We start from the raw sequence: 21237 nt of genomic DNA on the forward strand, positions 1-21237 counted from the left end.
AGAGAGCATGGGAGTGCGAAGGGGCAGAGCTTCCCTTTTGTTCTTTATATATGTATCAAATTCTTGCTTTATTAGATTTCTCCTCACTTTTCACAGGTATTTCCCACTTTTGAGGACCCAACATGGGCTAACGTAAACTAAACTGATAACGCAAGGAGCATGCACCCACATCCCTGGCTGAAGAGAGCCACTCTGGAAAGCTATTCCCTTGTCCAGCCCTATCTGACTTTTATTAGTGACTCTTYTTAATGTTATCCCCTTTAAAGTTAGCCTGTTCGTATAGAGGGAAAACAGTAATAATAAAGAAGAGCTTGAGAGCTTCCATCTCCCGGGAGTCTCCACACGTGTGAAGAGTGATGCCCAGCTCAGCGCTGGCCTCCGACGGGACACGTTCCACTCAGAATTCACTTGGCGCTGGGGCATGTCCCAACCTGCCCGTGCTCTGCAATTCCGGGACCAGAACTGGAGCTTCACGAGGGTCTGCGGGTTGAGAACACGGCTTCCTTTGGAAGGAACCCAGGAAACAACAGGCGCGGGGGGGGGGGGGGGGGGGGTCTGTTTTTAGGGCTTCTCTTGCGCCCCGCGGCGCTGAGGGGCGCGCGGGGGACCCGGCCCGCTCCGCATCCCGGCCCGCCCCGCATCCCGGCGGCCCCGCCCCGCATCCCGGCGGCCCCGCCCCGCATCCCGTGCGGGCGGAGCGCGGCTGCGGCTGCGCCGCCCGGGAGGCCGGCGGCGGAGGAGGAGCGGCCGCGGGCACATGTGTGCGCTGCTCTCATCAACTTATCTTATAAGGAAGGCGCGCGATCGCTCCCGGTGCTGAGGGCAGTGTCCCGCTGTCCCGCGGGGGCGGCCGCACGCATGGCAGCCCGGCCCTGAGCGGCACCGCGGCTCGCCCGGGGCTGCCTCGCTCGCTCGCCCACCCGCCCGGCGCCCGCGCCCGCGGCGCCGCCCGCGGCCCCAGGATGCGGCTGAGCGTCTGCCTGGCGCTGAGCTGCAACCTGCTGCTCGCCTGCGGCTACGGCTCCTTCAGCAAGAGCGTGGAGGCCCTGGGCAAGAAGCAGTACCAGGTGCAGCACGGCTCGTGCAGCTACACCTTCCTGCTGCCCGAGACCGACAGCTGCCGCTCGGGCCCCTTCGTGCCCAACGCCGTGCAGAGGGACGCGCCGCTCGACTACGACGACTCCGTGCAGAGGCTGCAGCTGCTGGAGAACATCATGGAGAACAACACGCAGTGGCTCATGAAGGTAGGAGAGCCTTATTACCGCTCCATAGCCTGCTCGCTCTCTCTTTCTTTTTATTTTTTCTTGTCTGAGACTTTCTAAGTCCACAAAGTGCCCGATCTGGGCTGGGTGTCTGACCTGGCASTTGTTTTGGAGCGCGGACGCAGCACTCGAGGCTCTGGGGGCAAAGGAGGCTGCCCCGCTCGCTAGGGTTTATCATTACCCCACACCGGTGATCGCCCCGAGCCCACGCGGAGGCTGCGGACGCCTCACAGCTCGCCCACAGCGGCTAGTTTGTCTCCATTTAAACCCTGTGGACCGTGTCTTCATTTGAGGCGTGTTTTTTCATGAGTGGAACCTATTTTAAGATTAGTGTGCAGGAAAGCAGCACACACGAGGTGCAGCTGGGAGGAACCAGAGGTGCGGAGCAGAGGCTGCCGGCCCGGCGTGCGGCGCYGAGCCGAGCGAAGCGACAGAATTTCAAGAAAGTTCATTAACGGAAATCCTCCGCATCCTGTAATATTCCCACCCAAATAGTGAACATTAAAGGGGGGGGAAAAATGGGAAAGGCCGTTTCAGCTGCCTTCAATGCAGCTGCATTGTAACTATAGGAAAATGACATGGTTATTCCCATAGTGGCAATGCTTATAAAATTATACCTGAAACAGTAGAAAAACTTATACAGTATCAGTTCWTAATACTGCTGGAAAATAAACTGATCAATATTCCACATTTTTACTAAATCTCACTTGCTTATAAAATTTATGTAGTTCAATATATTTTGATTCATTAAACTTCTATTTCACTATTATCTGTGGAAGTGCCACAGGAGAATTTAGTTGCACAGTAAAATTAATCTTGTGTCTGTGTCTCCTACCACATTATCTCTGTTCTAAGCAATAAATCTTTTGGGGATTGAACTGAGCAACTGATAAAATAACAACAAATAAGTCTTCATCTGCTATAAAGTTGTCATAAGGTTTCCTTTCATAAGGAGAAGTCAGTGGAGAATATTCCTAATTTGTCCACAATATAAGTGGACACTTCTTAATTCTAAGTGATTGTCAAAAAATCATTTTGCACCAGGGTTTCCGTCTCTCATCAGCGGCTGCGTTACAGAAAGTGTGGTATAGGGTAAGAAACTGTCTAGCAACTGTGTGTGTGTAAAGCAGAAAGCAGAGAGTCTTCATCACCTGAAAATAAGCTTTGAGGCTTAAATCCAAAGCGTATACACATGAAGGCTTCAGCATGAGCCTCTCTTTAGTCATCCTTATGGGCTGAGGATGCTTAATTCAGACACCCACAATCTCRAACATTAGGTAAACCATCAGCCTGGTAGCTCTTTTTCTTATTTCCCAAGCAAGGACACCTAACTCCACATACCCACCTATCTTTCCACTTACTGATTCAGCAGCGCTCACTATTGTGATGTTAAGAGTAGTGGTAACAGCTGTGCAATGCAGGATGAAAAACACATAAAGTAAAACAGTCTAATCTGCCCAGCTGGTAAGCAGTTTCCTAACATAAATAGTAGAAATTGCACAGAAGGCTCCAGTGCTAAATACCRCTTAAGTAGGCAAACACAATATCGTAAGTGACATCAGGTAAACAGAAAATAGTAAGCAAATTCCAGCCTCCTTATTTAGTAAAAACTGCCCTTTTTCCTGCCAGTCCCTGGGAAATCAGTTACAAGAGGAGTAGGCTCAGTAAATCTAAAGCATTCTTTGGGGGATCAAAAAGTAGATTTTTTTTTTTTTTTCCCCTACAAGACGGATAGATTTCTTTTATTTGGGACAAGATTTCCAAATAAAATGCACTTTTTTTCTTTAACACATTGGACAACTAAACATCCTGTAGGATAACCAGTGTTGGCCTCATACACTATTTTAACACCTGCCCTTTATGTCATTTGTTAGGTCACAAAGAGGCTCCCAACAAAAGTAGCTTTTCCTCAGTTTTGCTGTGCTAGTGACACCTGGCCTGCTAAGTGAAGATGAAAAGGAAACAATAACCTTTAAAGTTGTTTAGTGGGTTTACTTGCTAGGCTTTCTTTCAGTCAATAAAGCACACAGCTAGGTTCATATTTCAGTTAATCAAAATACAAAGGAAGAACAGAGAAGGTCTGGTAAAAAAAAAAAAAAAAAAGTTATTCCCTTTATATATATCTTACTGAAATCTAATAGTTTTTGGGTTTTTTTTGAAAAACAACAAAACATTAAGACTGAAGCAACTGCACAGAGCTCTGCCTTATGCCTCAGTCAAGAGGCAGGACAAGTTGTCTTTTGAAGCTGGATTTTCTTTCCTTTTAATTTTAATTGTGTCACAAGTTTTGAGCGTGACAACCCTTAAACTTTGTTCCAATGCATTGTACATCCCTGAACGTTTCACACTCCTCCCCCCACTCCCGCCTTTAATCCATCAACTAAAGGAAACGTTTTGCTGGTGAATGAACGCGGGGCTGCATGAATGGAACAGCATGGGAAGTGTGAGCTCCATCTGCTTAATGGACAAACACAATAGGCAGAAAATCAGTTACGTGGGTCCAGCTTCTGGTTTTGATCTGCTCTTGTATGCACAGCAAAAGAGTTTGGTCTGCAATTGCTGCAGATTTAAGCTGGGTATCGCTTCATGAGAATATATTCTTTTCCCTGAAGTGCATTTATGCCTCAGGTCATTACTGCAAATACCATCTGTAAAGCTGCRAAGTCTTTCGAAAGTGAGTTATGTTTTAGCATTCGGATGACGTACGAGCCACTATTTCACGTAATTCGATGTCTAGCAGTAGGGGCAGGAAAGCAAATGCCAAAACCCTAGATCGATTGCACAGTTATGTGCCTGAAAATGAACTTTCTTCTTTGACCTTCCAAGTTTAAATGGGATCTATTTAACAATAAAATGTAGAAGAGACTTTTTTKGGGGAGGGGAGAACAAAACCTATCAAGACTATGAGATAATTTGAGGGGATTAGAAGGTTGATATAAAGCTGAGAAACATGACCAAGTTTAAATTCCAGTCTTGTAACTACTGTTATCTGCTATTCTTGAGATATTTTATATACATATATAAAAATATATATATATAAAAACAGTTTTTCAACAGGTTTTCAAATATTCCTAAAAGGCTGGCAAATCTTTATTCACAAATAAACAAATCTTTATTCACAAATAAACAAATCTTTATTCACAAATAAACAAATCTATCAGAATTAATGCCACCGTTACCATTTGGAACATGGAGATTTTACTCAAGTAACTGCATTTTTTTTCCAGTTTTAAGACACTGAGATAACCAAATTCTGACTTGAATTTATTTCTTAGTACATACTAAGATGCTGTGAGATAYGAGTCCTTGTCCAAAGCAACTGTGCCAAAGAAACAGATCACATTTTCTTATTAGTCTTTCTTATTCAAAACAGCTGAAAACGATATGTGTTCAGATGGATTATAGCATATGGAATATAGGTAATTTATTTGTAGTGTTTGGGCATACCAAAAGACAAATAAGTCTGTGGCAGCAGTCAGCCTTTAAACCTAAGAACAGACCTTCATGTGGAACCAGCTCAGCAGACTATGGAACAGACATCCCTGATAGAAGTGCAGTGGTTGGGGATATTCTGAATATAATTCTTTTCTCTTTGTGACCTTTTTCTGGAAACCAAAAATCCTTGATCATGTTGAAACATATTTCTTCTTTAAGTACCATCAATTGAGATGTTTTAAGGTGTAGGGACTGAATCATTATTACTTTGGATGGACAGTTATTAATGAATGGTAATAATTCTTGCAGTATTTGTACTGACGTTCTATAAAAGCTTATGTGTTATCTCAAAAATGAAAAATATATTCTCATAYGCCGTCATCTACAAAGACTGTACGCAATCTGTACGCAATGCACAAGGACAAATATATTGCATAGTATTGAATCTGAAGTACGCAAGAGATGATTCTGACTCTAACTCAAGAACTGCATTCCTTTCTTAAGTAATGCATCTGTTTTCACTTACTTGTGAAAAGTGCTTGTTTCTGTCTATCAGCTATGTATTTACTAAGCAAAAGAGTACTAGCAGGACCTGAAAGAAAATACTGCTTTACTTCCAGATCAGTTAATGATACTGGATAAACTTTCTAAACAATATTAAATGATCTGACTGCGGAGTTCGTTATTACATCTTCTGTACATAAATTYCTAAAAAAGGATTTGAAGTTACGGAGTTTTGTACGTTCAAAAGCTGCGTTGTAAAGAGCATTTGAGCATCATTCCACAAACATCAGATCTGTGAAACAAGCATGAAATTGTACAGAATCAACAAAAAGGGCTTTTCTTGTGCAGATCTACAAGCCAAAATTGAATTTGAGAACTCACCATCTCTGAGAAGTGATCAGAATACAATATGGTAAACAGACTTCTGCTTTACTGAACYGGTCACCAGCATTTAAGATATATTTTCATATGCTTTGCTTATGTTTTTTATTATTATCATCATCATCATCATCAAGTTACCATCTTTGGCTGGTCCAAGCACCGAACTGGGAGACCTTCCCCATTCATTATGGACATCAAGAGCTTTCCCTGCTCCCCTTTCTTCAAGTCCTTCAATTAAGAAAAATATACTGTAAAACAGTATAGAAACATTTAGAAAATTCTCGAACCTTTGGCACATTGAGTTTCATTTAGAAGCATTGCTTCTTTTACAGGCAATTATCTTGTTAATGGTAATTTTTGCTGTTAATCAAGAGTTAATTGACTCATATGTACTTTCCCATAATTTAGCTAGAAAAAAGAAACTTAGAAATATTTGCTTTATTTCTAGTCACCAGAAAAGAAATACATTTGGTTTTACAAATTGACTTTTTTTTAATCTGAAACACACACAGCTTCCCCTTTTTAACCATTTCAACATGAAGCTTAGGAGCTTCAGTGACCRTGTTACGATACTGCCCCTTTCATAATACAATATTAGGTGTTTTGGAAAATACACTACACTGTACGCGAGTTACAATATTTCTTACAGTAAACCAAGTCAGTTCAGTGAAACCTAGTACTTATTTAACAACACTTTTTTATAATTTTATGCAAGATGCTCCCTTTAACTTTCTTGTTCTGTGGGATTTTAAATAGCTTTGGCTGAAGGCCTTCGTGGGGCAAAGCAGGACTGTCTGCCCCATTACCATGAAGGGCTAAACATGTAAAATGTTGCCAGCTGACCCAGAAGATACAGTCTGGGACTGCAAATTAGGGCCCCGTAACAAAGCGACGTGATGTTCTCCAAGCCCTCCCTGGAGCTTAATAGCTCCATGAGAGACAGAGGTTACCATCAGACTACTCAGACCATCTAAATCAGTGCCGTAGGCTAAGCTCTGTTGCCTTTTCAGTCTGGAAGAAAGAGAGAAATAGGAGAAGAAAAAGCGATTCCTCTTGACGATGCAAATTTGCCAGCACTGCCAGCAAGGTCACAAAGGCTCCATGGTCCCCAGCCTTGCCCACCACTTTGCTGTTGAAGTTGGCAAATCTCTAAGTAGAAGTGTCTTAAAAGAACTAAGATAGGAACATAAGCATTACACTTCCCACTCATTAAAACAGCTTAGATATAAGGCTCAAGCTGGGACTAATGTGTTTTCCACTGGGCTCAGTGTCTCTTCATTCCCATACCCAGACAAAAGCTGGAACAAAAGATGCAAGTTGCATTTCAGAGAAAAAGCACTGGCATCTAACTAGCAATTGGATACTGACAGGAGCCTTAAGGATCCCAGTGCAGAATGGAGATTTTCTTAAGCACTGAGGGAAGATGGAAGAAAAGACTCTTGAACAGAAGAATATTTCATGTACGTGCTAATATATGAAAAAAAGGATGTTACCCTGAGAAAACTGGTGGTCCAAATACAACCTAACAAATTTCTCACTTGTAAAACTAGCTAAAYTGCTGAGAAAAAAAAGTCAGTATCCAGTAAATACAAACACAGCCTTCAAAAAAAAGAGAGTTTATCTAGGGCTGAATGTGTACTTTCAGAAATAAGCTACTCAAATCATTCAGTCTGCTATTTTATTCTTTTGAATTTGCAAACTCTCAGACTAATCAAAAGAAGAATCAGATTGTTTCATGGAGTTAAACATCTGGAAAAAAACAGAGGTACAGACAGTGTATGTTAATACTCAGAGATATGRCACATTCCACAGTGGAACAAATTAAGCCAAATAACCTCAAACACACACACACACACACACACACACACACACACACACACAAAAGAGAGAGAAAAAAAAAAAAGAAAAAAAAAAAGGCTTTACAACTGGAAATTCTGTCATCATTTTGTTTCCTTTAACAGACATATCTCTAAAACGTAGGGTGGAGAAAAAAAAGAATCATGCTTCATCCTCTAGGAACAAATGAGCTACTGTTTAAGTCCATTCTAAATAAACCAAGTACTAAGGAAATTTTTGAGAATTCTTTGAGTTACAAAATCCAGATCTATATTTTGTATTAAAAAAAAAAAAATCCACATCTAACCAGTTCTGCAAACACTGTGTCAGTTTTCCAGCTGCTTAAGAAAATACATCAGTATTCCTTATTTGCTTTTTTTTTCAATGCTTATTCTGTTTTCCTGCACAAAGAATCAGTTTTTATCTCCCTGTGTGACAACATAGCCCTAAATCTAAGATGTTGTTTACAAATCTCAGAAAACGTAGCCCAAAATTTGCACAATCAGGAGATACCTGCCAGTTTGCTTCCCGACTTCCAGCACGTTATGCTGTTTAGAGACAGCAAAGCTACAGGTACTTCTCTACTGTYTTTATACCTTCTGCTAACCTCCTATCATATTTCTCTTTTAGTACAAGTACACAAGGCCCAGTGTTCTACACAGAATAATGTTATTCACAGAAGCAATAAGGAGAAAAATATTTCTTTCAGTAGATGAGTGAATTCTTCAAAATTCTTAGATATCTTGGATTTCTCGTTCAATCCAGCTGTTTCTAGATATTCCTGTTAATCCCAAAATGAACCTTAACTTCAGTCAACCACCCTTTAATCGTATTTTTTTGGGGAAAAAACAGTTTTKTATTTGGAGTCAGGACTTAGGCATTACAGCAGATCAAGCAACKTACCTCCAGTCTCTGGGACAGGATATCGACTATCTTGATTTTGGTCAGTGATAAAAATAAGCATGTTTTGGTAACACAGCTAAGAGATTAACAGACAGTATTTTATTGAATAGCTAGCTATGGCATATTACTATTTAAGTTTCCAGGGCAGGGGAGGAAGAAGTGTGGCTAGATACAGTCTCAGCTCTCTCAATGTTAACAACTGAAATTCTTTAACAGACATTCAATTTTTAAACTCTGTAATGTGTTAATAATTCAATTGTCAAGATACTGAGGATAGCCAAATGTATTTCAAAAGACTAAGGCCTACATGATGACCACAATAATTCAATATACAGTCAAAACTACCATATTTGAGAAGCCTGTTGAGCACAACCTAATCAATCACATAACTGTCGGCATTTGAACTGCTCAAGAAATAATGTTTTTGAATGCTTTCTGAGTCAGTTGTTTGCCAAAGGCATATAAAAAACACACGAGGCAAATGTATTATTTTTAATTATCCCTCCATTTAATAGAACCATGTGATAGGGATACAAAACCCTAAAATTCTCATAATTAGAGAACAACTGCACTCATTTGAAAATGGCAGGAACGTCTCCAGCTCTCCCGTGCAAAAGGACGGAACGTTTTCTGGGCCTAGCGCAAGGGCCCGGCCCGTTCCCGCTCTGCGAGGCCGGGAGTCGCCCCCTCAGGTGCTCCGGCCGTCACCGCAGCTTCTTCCCCATTCCGGCCTGCACCTGCCCCACACGATACCACAGGGGAAGAGCCTTTGTGTTCCATAGTGTCAGGGGGTGGGATGGGGGGACACCCAGCTCTGTGGGAAGGATGTTTCCTGGGCAGTGCCGAGGCCGTTGCCCGCCCCCATAGCTGCCAGGTGATGCCTGCCCATGAGCTGGAGGCCTCCTGCCCTGCTCCAGCTCCGTGTGTGGTCATGGGCTGAGATATCCGAGTAAGCCGAGAGCTTCACGTTTGACAGCTGCTGCCTGAAAGCAACTTGTAGCTTTGTCTTAGCCCTAATAGGGTATTTGAGAGCCTCATTCTCTCGAGAGCCGTTCCTGAACTACAGCGTTGTCTCGTGTGCAACTGTGGTTACAAACAATTTTCCTCTCCTTCCCTTACACTTTTCCAAGGTGTAACCACCTGCAAGATCCTAGTTCAATCTACAGTTGCAAAACGAAATGGAAAGGAGCCCTGTCAAGAGCAGGTACTAACCAGCCAGGGAAGGGTAGCCTCTTCTTTCACCTCTGTCAGAGGAAATCTCTGCTGTAGAAGTCAGCACCCAAACCTCAAAAAGGCTGGGGATCAGTAGCAAGGCAGGACACACAGCGCTTACAGTAGTTCCTTAATTAATAGCCCATGTAGCTAGGCAGTTCAACACTCCAGAAAATTCCCTGATGAAGAGTTCATGGAACAATTCCTTGATTTTGCTACTCTGTTTACAGATGTAAGAACTGCCAAGGTTTAAGTCTTCTTGGGGTATTAAGACTTTTCCTTTCTCCTTTTCTTAGCCATTGCAGTATCAATGGCCTGGTACTTGTGCCTTTGCAAGACACGGTTACTAACCTTGGAAGCAGTGTCTTGCCTCCAAAGTTGTCTCTTGAAAATGCATTTAAAAATCTCTTGTAAGTGGACCAACCGATCAGATCTTGACAGTTTCATCTCATAAAATACCCATCCTAAAATGCATAGCTTTGGTTCTCAGTCATTGTTTGTGCTCATGTTTCCTACTCTTCTATAATATCAACCCGAATTGCTTGCAGCGTTTTGAGAGTGTCTGGTTCCTCGTTCTGCTCTCCACAGAAGGGCACCACCTGGCAGCATCCTGCCTGGAGGCTTCCAGGAGCACTGCCTGGAATTGAGCTCTAGAACGGGTTTTCCATCTCCACCCGAGTGCTCTGCAGGGCACCAGAGACAAAGAGAAGGGTTTGGAAGCAATGAAAGGAAAGATTTTTTTTTTCTTGGTGCTTTGCCAACCAACTGAGCTACCTGCTTGTTAGATGGATAATCCTAGTTCTTGAAATGAAAAAGTATCTGTCATTAGGATTATATAATTTAAAATATTTCTTTTCTTCAAGCATCTGTATCACATACTAAAATTACACTTTTTTTTTTCTGCAATATGCTGCCTATATGTGCTGATCTTACTTGCAAATATTTATATTTGCCCACTCGACACAGTAACTTCCTGTTTTATCTTTCTAGCATGGAATTCCTCAGAAGCTTTGGCTTTTAAGCTTAACTGTGCTAATGGAACAACAAAGGGATATAAATAAGTACCATTTGACAAGAACATGGCGAGCTGCTGGGATGTTCAGTTTTTGAACTAAGCAGACCAAAGTGACCACTGGAGCTTCCCCCATTTAAAGGTCTGCATAAGATTTTTTTTTTGTAGTCTGTCAAATGCAGTTTGTTTTTTGAGGTCCTTTCAACCTCTCAACTATTATAGGAACCTTAGGGAAGTTCTTTGACAGCTCTGATTTGGCAGTATTCAGAAATGAAGTTCATCAGAAGTGAGGAATTTTCTGACTGGTGATGGAAGCATGAGGTACTTTTTCAGAAACAGACCCTACCCTCCAGGGCATTTGCAGTGGAAACAGGGGACAGAAAGATGCAGGATGCCTTAAAAAAGAACTTCTGCAGTTGAGAACTGAAGGGATCAGATCCTTTTTTCGTTGTTTTTGCGCAAATGTACAGGAAAATCAATGCCTACGTTCTTAGAGGAGAAACTCATTCCTTCAAAACTGAGGTCAGCAACTGACATGGGCACTGCCTCAAACTCTTAAAATATGCAAAACTGGCATGTTTTCAACTGAAATGACTGAGTTGGCTCTTAGCAGCAGCATCTTAAAAGAAAAAGTTTTCTTAAAAAAAAAAAATATATATATATATATAAAAACTGCAAACTACACCTGGAAGCTAGCATGTTCCAAAGTTTACGAAATACTCATAATATTTTTAGTTTCTTTTATCTGTGAACTTTAAAAACCTAATGATATTTCATATTCAGAGATGCTCTGCAAACACAGCTTTGAAACGGGAGACACCCAGTTTTATAGCCGGCAAAAGGGACTAATTGTATTCCACAGCTTCCTAACTAGTTTGATCCTTAAACTCCAAATCATTCTTCCTTCTGGTTAGAAGTGAAATGCAAGATGCCTGCTTCCCTAGAAAGCAGTACCGAGCACGAACCACAAATGCTTCGACTCTCTTTCACTTCCCTAGCACAGTGTTTCAAAAACAGGGATTTACTTCATATTGCACCCAGTAATTGCATTATGATCTGCTGTGCTCCATCATGAGGTATTTTGGAAAATAGGCTGTCCTACTGAAAGAGGAATTTAAAACACAGTTTACTTGAATTGGAGAATGGAAGTAAAAAAGGCAAATAGTTTTACAATAAGGAAATTTTGTGCCAGGTGATATCAACCTGGTGAAAATAGCATAAACTTTGCAAGGCTTTGTAGCCAGGGTCTTCAATGAATAATGCTGTATGGACAACTAGCAGCATCCCTAACAGCCAGTTCATTTCAGCTGCCAGTGGCTCAGCATGCGAAAAGGGAAATACACAACTGGGAGAGCATTACTTTAGACCTGGGATAGCCACTAAATTTATTCACACTACCTGCTTTTTAGGGCAGAATCTCCCCAGTCTGGAAGAGTTCAGATTCACTTCTTAAGGTAGCATCAAAGTAAAAATATAACTGACCACTCACAGAACTTGCATCCAGAATTTTTGAGTGTTCATCAAATTAGAACCCAATGCTATAATCAAGAGCTATAAAAATAAATAAATATTGAGTGGCAGCATTTCTTATACTGTTTATAAATAAGGAATCCTAATTTGGAACATTGGTTGTTGAATGAGGAACATTTCAGTGAATGGCAGAAGCGTCACTGGCTTCTTATCTTCCTGGCTTCAGCGCTGCTGAACTTCGGCAAAATGCCATTCATGACTCAGACTGTTTATTTATTTATTTGTTCTTTATTTTTAGACTAATGGGAACTTTATGAATTCCTTCCCTGATTTCTAAGAGAAATACCACTTAGCTATGATCTTTAAAAACAGTGATTCAGAATCTTAGAGTACTGTCTTAATGAATAGAGTTATTCTTACTGAAAATGCTTCATCACCAAGTAACTGATTCTACATCTGAAGATACTTTTGTTAAATTTTGCCTTTAACCCATTTCCTTACCCACAGAGAAACTAATGCTATTAAAAGATTTGCCAGAGTGATAACTTAGTTTTTATTAACTTTCTTGAAAAAGGTTATGAATATTTACAAGAATGTTATATTAATGAGATTTTTAGCTTTTACTCAAGTAGATTATTCTCAGTGAAGGGGAATCTTCTACTAGGATGAAATATCAATTAAAAATCATAACAAACAACTTACTCTAAATGAGATGTAATGAGAATAAATCATGATGTTTCATTTAGTGCATAAGTGGCTCTAACTGAACCATCTCCCACATACAATTTACATGAAAGAAGTCTTTATTTACTAATCTAAGAGTTAGTATTTACCCTTTTAGTATTTTATTACACAATTCTACTTTGAATAACTTCCAATAAATCACAGCTCACTTTCAGCTAGCATTCATTTGTAATGTTACTATCACCTTTCTGTTTGCTGACAGAAAAACGAGATAAGAGACAAAAATCTTCGCTGGAGGTCTTATGCAAGGCACAGTGGGGCATGTAAAGGGCTAACACTGTAGAGATGTCTCAGGCATTCCCATGTGCATTCCCAAAAGATTTTTCTCCTCCCTTGAGAAACAACACAGCCCATGGGGACTTCCTGCCTTAACTGAAAAAAGGGCAATAAATCCAATTTAAAATGTCTCTTTTCCTGCAGGGCGCARTCACTTTATTCTTCTTCAGTGTACTGTTTTTTTTTTCCCCCCAAAGTTACAGGCTACTAAAATCCATGACTGACTTTCAGAAAAGAGARAAATATTTTAACAAAAGCCACTTTTAAATAGCTTAAATCTTGATTGATAGAATAAGTTTAAAAAGTCTCTTAGGCCTCAGGATAAATGAACCCTGGAAGTGATTCTTCCATCAATAGAAACATTGATAGACTGAAAGTAAGTATGAACAGCTTTTTCTTTTTTTAAATAAAACTAATTACAATTTTTGTAGCCTTTAGTCTTCATAACACCAAGAAAATACAGTGATGCAGAAGATAAGTCTAAGTATAGATGGAGACCCTGTCAAGAATAATTAGTATTGCCTTACATTCATTACATACATGTTAAACAGCATGTATAGCGTATTAAACTTTATATAATTGCTAATAGCTTATTTCGTATTGCTTATGTGACCTATAATGAAATTGTTGTCTTCTTCTTCTATTTAATGRTACTAATTCCTCCTTGACATTTCAATGTTATCCATGTTGAAGAGCATGCAGAAAGATATTTTCATCCCCAAAACATTTTTGGTGTGGTGGCTTTATTATATTAGGAATAAACTTTTTTTTTTTTTAAATTAAAAGTGAGGTCCATTAAAATAGTCATTGACAAATTMTATTTCATATCTCAATATAAAAAAAATATGTCTGTGAATCAGACTTTTGAGCATGGCATACACAGATGAGCATCKATGCTACGGCTGCAGATGTCAAAAAATGTTTCATACTATGGGCTAAATTGTACATCAGATGACTCATGAAGAAACCAGACGTGGCTCCAATCCAAAGAACACTGCCAGTCTGAAACACGGACAGGCAACTAAGACCAAGCACTGCTGAGTTAAAGATAACTCACGACATCTGGAGTATGGGAAGTGAAAAGGTCTCGTCTACATTCTGGAAAGGTAGTCAGGAAAAGAACTGAAGCGGCTCTTCTTTGAGGCTCCTCTCTTTACTTTGTCCTATCACTAGATCTGAGAAAATATATATATATGTATGGCTGCCTTAAATTCATTTTCCATCTTGTTCACTTCTGTATATAAACTATCTCACTGTCTAGGGAGCAAAATCTCAAGCTGACTACAAGTATAGAAGGACTATTAAGATCCTTTTGGTTTGAATTCACAAAGGTCAGTGTAAAGCAAAGGGAATTTTTAATACTGAGGCATGAGCAGGAATTCAGAAAGCTTTTGACAACGGAATGTATGTGCCATTTAAGYACTGGAACGTTCATGCAAAATGAAATAAAAGCCCAAAGTTATGCGCTGTGTTTTCAGTTACAAGAATGTTGACTTTATCTACCCTCATCTTAGAAACTGAAACCAAAAATTGCAGAATCAGAAAACAGTTGTGGTGGATGCTTAGAAAACTACTGTATGCTGCACACAGAGCTGAATCAAATATATGTATTTTCCTAAATAAGAAAACAACTACTGACATATCCTTAGTCCCACAATTTTCTCTAAACTTAAAATAAATGACATAGCATGCAATATGTGCTGTAATGCCAACTGTTCAATACTCCCAGGAGCTATTTTGAACTACGTTGCAAAAAAAATCCTAACCACAATCAAGGTCTGAGACTATCAAAAAATGTTTCTCATGGGGAAAATTCTGGAGAATTCATGGGAATTCTGGAAAACAGGAATAAGATAAAAAGAGTATCAGAAATTGGTAATATTGATGATAATCCTTCTCTGTTAAAATGTGTTAATAGGTTAAAATTTGAGCTTTTGCCTGTAAAGGGATGACAACAAAATGGTACAGAGGAATCCAGACCTCCTTATTCTTATTCTTTGTTTTTCTCTCCTGCAAATATGTTGAAAGCTTTGTGCTCGTTTTACTTTTCCACATTCTCCCAAGGAATATGAAGGACCTGAATCTTTAAATAAGTGGCTGCCAGTGCAACCTTCCTATCCAAAGGAAGGTAAGGATCCCTCACCCGCTTACCCGTTACCTTTAGGAGGATACTAGGCAAAGTCTAGCCTTAGAACTCTTGTATAGAATTTTGCTTTTAAATTGTGCTGTTTTTTAGAAGAACTTTTATATACCGTCAACAGCCACACTTGTATCAGGAGCAGTTCTGCTCTCTGAGATCTCTCTCTCTCTCTCTCTCCTTGACGGGGCAGTTTGTACAGCTTTGCCCTTACCATGAGGTTTCCTGTGTATCTGCTGTCTAGAGGCCTGGAGCTGAGAATGAGCTGCCAAAACCCAACTTCTTTTCTACTTTGTATCCCGAACCAGCAGCTCATCTTTCCGCATCTACTCAGCGCCTTCCCGCGTCTTTCAGTGACGTACACGTTATAACTGCAGGCCTTCCAACACCTCACCATAGCTTCAAGGGAAGGCCCAATTCYTCCTCTTCAACCTCCTCACTCCCCTGGGCTCCTGTGCAGCGCTCTCCCCCTCTACTGCTAGGACAGCAGATGAATGTAAACCCACCAGCCTGACAGGTCTCACCCCTTTCCTTGCAGGTTAGTGTCCTGGGCTAAGCAGAGAGCCGGGAGGGCCCCTGCAAGAGGGAGCAGGAACTAACGGCCGGGCATGGACCCATCGCAGCAGCGAGCTGCTCGACACAGCAGATGTAACAAATGCACCCGCGCCGTGTATATWTATATGCATCATATGTAGCACTTGCTGAGGTTACTCGGCCAATCTTTGCCGGTCTAAGCAAAGGGTTAATAAATAAACTCCTGATCTCTTTACTGTTTCTCCTGGCAGGTACAGTATTAGAACTTTATGTGTAAGAATAAATATTATCTTCAGATTRCACTAGACAAGTGGTGAGAAAGCCTAGAAAAATGCTTGAAAATACTGTCAGTATTTTCTCAGGTTTATAGATGAATATTCTGCAAGAAGTRAATTGTCTAGTAACTGAAACCCACCTATGAGTCAAGGGAAAAAAGGTCTTGACAGATTCTGAGGACCTTGGGGATGGATTCGAAGATTGTGCAGATGCAGCCCTCTATCCCCTCCTTCAATGGGAAACAGTGCTAGTTAGAAACTCACGATTAGTAGCATTTCTCTTGAAAATTCATATTACAGTTGACAGAATGAGATTGTAACTGATTAAAAAAGATTAYCATGAAAACTTTATTTGGAAAGACAGTATATGCTTCAGTAACTGATAAAACCTATAAAAAGGAAACCAGCAGCAAGTACTATTTGCTTTCTGGGTAGCATTTGGCAAAGAAAGGTTTTTAATGTATGTATTAATATAACTCTGCTGCCAAGAACATGAGCATTTAATTAATATAGAGGAGCCACTTGGCAGGCAAAAACAAGATTTCATATATAATTTTAAATGAAAAAAAAAATAGGCTAAAATATCTCTAAAATGCCTTAATAATTTGCCGAAGCTTTAAAAAAATTGTTCTGTAATATTTTCACAAACTATACAACAGGGGTATGGAAGGTATTCATTTAAATAAGAATTGGCAGATCTCCCCTCATAAATGATTAGTACCTCCTTTGCCAACAGTTACAAAACAAATTATTGTCAATGCATATTCTACATGTTGTCTTTTCTTTCTTGACAACTTAAAGCCTGTTTAAGAAAAAATAAATAAATCTTGGCTATTAAAGTAATGTTTTGGAATGTGGTCAAATATGATTGATCTATCCTCATTCTTTTGGCARCTTAGCTAATGTTTTTTTGTCAAAATTTGTAATTTAATATGATTTGAAGTAATAAGGCATGACGAACTCAAATTTATATCCTAATAGAGGATTTTGTTCCTCTAAAGATGCCTATCTTCTACAAACTTTAATTATGAAATTAGTTTCCTCAATTTTATTTGAAACTGTACCATCTGTTTTGTGAGTTTGAGCATACTTTAAAAGACCTGTTTATTTTTCCCCATCTGAAATTTCATTATTTTATTTACTTTCTTCCAGAACACATGCCAAGTAGTTAAGTCTTACACAAAAAATAGAATGGCTCATAAGAAAGCCCATCAAGAATCTCAGAAATATTATGACTTGTGACTTCTTTCCAATCTTTAGGTGTTCATAACTCCTTCCTCCTTTTTTTTAATGACAGGATTCACTGACTTGTTGCCTTAAAACAGAATTTTTGACAGCCACTTTTATGGAACACAGAGCCAGGCTGGTTGGACTGAACTTGACTTGAGACAAGCCTTACAATTAAATGGAAACCAAACCACCTATGAAAAATACCATGTGTTCACCTCAGGGTGACAGGCCTCTCATACATTATTATCTGAGATACTTATCCTGATATTATCTGGTTATCAAGGTTTACATATACGAACATTTAAGTCTAGGATTAGAAAGGTTAAAAACGATCTTCCTTTCAGCAGTTGTGCAGCAAAGGCCTGAGCAGGGCAGACCCGGCCCTGCTGCATCTCCCGCATCCGGGYGGCGTTTTGGAGTTGAAGGGCCACGATTCCTGGCTGGGAACTGCAACATTTCGCTCCCATGTCTGTCCCTCCTGGAAGCAGCCCAAGCCATTCTTCCCTTTCAGAAATTCTCACTATGCTACTGCTTATAAACCAAGGCGTCTTCTTGGCAGCAGCTGATTAGCAGGGCTCTGCAAGGGGATGTGCTAGAGGAACGACATTCCTTCAGAATCGCTGCTAATCCTCCAGGGTGCTGGTGACGCTGAGCCCCGGCTGCCCTCACCCCAGGCTGCAGCAACGCACAAAGTTCTTCCTTTCCCCTCGCAGAGAGAGCCAAGGGCCTCCCTGCCCCGGAGTACGTGATGGGAAAGCGTCTGCCCTCGCTGCGAGCAAGGCGACACGATGGGCATGAAGTATTTCTTTTATTTCTCTTTGAGGAAGCTCTCTGATACCTGAGTTATGTCACAGCTTTTCCCTAAGTGCCCTGTTTTGCTCTAACGCTCTTTCTAATTGTGATGATCTATATGCATACAACATGCCAGCTGAGCTCATATCCTCGATCTATATAATGCGTTAGTGTGGTACTGAAGCAAGGTAAATGCATTGTCTTGCACTCCAGAGAGTTCCCTTCATTTTAGCAGGGGCACATTTTGGGCGAAGATCCTTTCCMAAGCTGTCCAGATCCACAATGCTGTCCAGATCCCCAACTGCGACTGCTGAAGTTAATTTGGGATTCTTTAAACCCCRGATGTCTTACCTTTTCAGGGGGGACATACATTAGCTATTAGTTTCAGTCTACATGGAGCAAAATCTAACTTCAGTGAAAAATGATGTACTTCTATCCATAAGTGCCTTCAGGATTTTTGTATATCTCTGTGGACTATGTTGCTGCATTTAAAATTCATTTTTTCCCTATAATCCAGCTTCTCATAGCCTAGCACCTCACGGCACAAAGCTGGTCTATGGGTCTCTAGATTGTCTATAACAATCAAAACCAGCCATCTTATTTTAACAGAAAAGAAAAAAACTGACCTAAAAGATTTTTCCAAACGYCTAAAAAATACTGAAATGGTTGATCAGACTACATTTGTCTCTGTCGGGAAAGTTTTTTAAAATAAGGAATATCTAGGAGCCTCTGGATACTCCCTGCATGGAAAAAAAGGGGATGAAGGGGCCTACTTCTTTGAAATTCTGGTCACACTGGACAAAAAGAATTAATGATTAAGTGAATCTTAAGAATATACTCACAGTTTTACAAGAAGTTGTATAATAACTTCTTAATTTACCCTATTTTCTTCCCTTGTTGCAGTTTAAAAACAACTGGGAAGGCAGGAAAAATATTAAAATCTAGTGCTTGCTGCAGTAGTATTCAAGGTGGAAACACTCCAGGCTGCTGCAACTGGCAGTTAAGTCTTCAGCTCCTCTGCAGTGGCCATATCTGAACAGAGCATTTAACAGAGCATTCAAATATACACTTCTTTTCCTTACTGCTATGGAACATAAGCTATATAGTCACCTCTGTAGCTCACCTCCCTGCAAGCCATCATCCATATCAAGACAACATTACCAGCTTAGCTCAAAAATACATGTATTAGCCTGTTTGTACCATTTTCTTTAGCTTAGGGATTGCTGAAATTTTAYGCTTGGTGCTTAACGATGCTGCCAAGTGGGCTCTTGAGCAGTTGGCATCAAGCTCAGAAAGAACCACGGGCGACTGAAGCTCCCTTGAGCCCCGAGTGACTTCGGGCAGGAGTCGTCCGCGCCCCGTGRATGTGGCCACGGGGCGGCTGCCCGAGCAGAGCCCTGCGCGGAGGCACGGGCAGGCAGGACGTGGATCTGCCTCTGCACTTTGTGGGACCCCTTGGGCTGCCCGGGCCTCTCCGTGCCACTGACTCGCTCGCCAGTAGCTGCACGTCGTTACTGGTGGCCAATCTGCAGACTATTTGGGTACGTGAAGGAAGAAGTCAGGAAGCAGTCGCCAGGCACCTTCTGAATACCCTGCTGCCGCTGATCCACGTTTGAGACGCCCGGCAGTAAAAACTTTGTAAATTCTGTTTTTGAAAGGTACTGTCTACAGTAGTTCTTAAGTACTTGTTGGTATATATGAACAAATAAGCAGACCAAGTGGGTTTTTTTGCAGCTTTTCAATGCAGACAAGGACAAAAGAACTGAAAATCTGCTATGAGAACTGTATCATCAGAGTGAATTTGCTTATGTGAATTCCCTGAAGGACAAACAAAGTAATTCCAGGTATCCAGAACACTTATTTTTGAGGGTACAATAGCACCTAAGGTCAAAAAAAAATCTAGTTTCATCAAAATATAAAGTAAAAAGGTCTAATAATCAACAGTACTATACCACAAAACTTAACAGATGGATATAGTACTTTTATTACTCCAAGAAATGATCTAGGAAATTATCTAGGAAAGGTGTATTTGGCCCATACAGCACGRCCAGGTAAGCTACCAGGCTTCTGCATTTTGGGGAGAAACAGGCAAAAGCCGAAAACGAGCATGTTTGAGGTCATCCCAGAGGACAGCGATGTTCACACTGCTTACAACACACTGCACAGACAGAAAAATTCTTACCAGGAGGCCAGAAAGACAAACTGATAATCCCACCATATATCAAGAGACTATAGCTAATGTAACCCAGGCAGAGATTGTTCCTGTGATATTTTGACCTCTAGACCTATTAGACTGAGTAGCTCTCCCCAAAACACCAAAGCCTCAGCAAAACTTTGACCCTTCAGCAAACAGAGTTTTTTTAATTATTGCTTTGAAATGTCTTCGCTTGCATAATCTCCAGAAGTTTGGATTGATGATTTAGGACTTTTTTTTTTAAAAAAAAGCTTTTTTTTTTTTCAGATCCTGTGTATTTTTTTTTTTTACAGTTCCCACATTTTGAAGGGATAGCTTGAGTTTTCCACATCTCTCAATCCCGGTTTACTAGACTTCCCTCTGAAAATGACTCACTTTAACCTTGTGGCTCAAACTCCAATGGTTTCTTTATTTATTTATTTTGAAGATAGATTTGACTGCAGTTAGTCACGTGCATGTAGGTTCAGACTTGCCAGAGTATTTTTTAAAACATTCCCTGGATTCTGAAGTAACCTCACCAGTTGCTTAGGAGTGCAGCGGTTTTAATGTTAAAGCTTAACCTATAATTTTGAAACACTAATTAGATAGACTTGGTCAAAAAGTGTCTATTTCAAATTACTGTAACCTGATTTAAACTGAACTCAGAACTCATTCATGTGTGTGGCTTATTTTACAGCAGATTTTTAGAATTAGAGAAAAATTGTTTGAAATAGAGTATTTGTTCACAAAATATCAAGTTCTTTTTTTCCTGTGAGTGCTTCCCATTTTCTGAAACCATTTAGTAGCAAGCTGAAGTAACAGAGTACATATATACTTTAACCGAGATCAGTAAATTTAAAAAAAGCAGAACTTTATATACTAGCAGAAATGTGAAATCACTGGTTTTTGAACCAGAAATCTGATTATATAAATTTCTTCCTATCAAGTTAAAGAGAGAAAAGAGAGATAGAAAGAGAAAGAGAGAGAGAGAGAGAGAGAAAGAAAGGGAGGGAGGGAGGGAAAAGAGAAGAGAAGAGAAGAGAAGAGAAGAGAAGAGAAGA

At 40.3% G+C, this 21237-nt stretch overlaps 2 protein-coding genes across 2 annotated transcripts in view; one reads left to right on the forward strand and one right to left on the reverse strand.

Annotated features, from left to right (window-relative positions):
* MCPH1 (microcephalin 1) overlaps positions 1 to 21237 on the reverse strand; it is a 117538-nt gene that overhangs the window by 31886 nt on the left and 64415 nt on the right. The gene's annotated exons all lie outside the window — the stretch shown is intronic.
* Positions 963 to 21237, forward strand: part of ANGPT2 (angiopoietin 2) — a 42900-nt gene continuing 22625 nt past the window's right edge. Inside the window, exon 1 of the mRNA XM_026034278.1 lies at positions 963 to 1244. Coding sequence (XP_025890063.1) covers positions 963 to 1244 — 282 coding nt within the window. The remainder of the gene's footprint in view (positions 1245 to 21237) is intronic.

The sequence above is a fragment of the Nothoprocta perdicaria genome, unplaced genomic scaffold (assembly GCF_003342845.1).
Source record: "Nothoprocta perdicaria isolate Ctin4 unplaced genomic scaffold, notPer1 scaffold_141, whole genome shotgun sequence".
Taxonomy (NCBI): domain Eukaryota; kingdom Metazoa; phylum Chordata; class Aves; order Tinamiformes; family Tinamidae; genus Nothoprocta; species Nothoprocta perdicaria.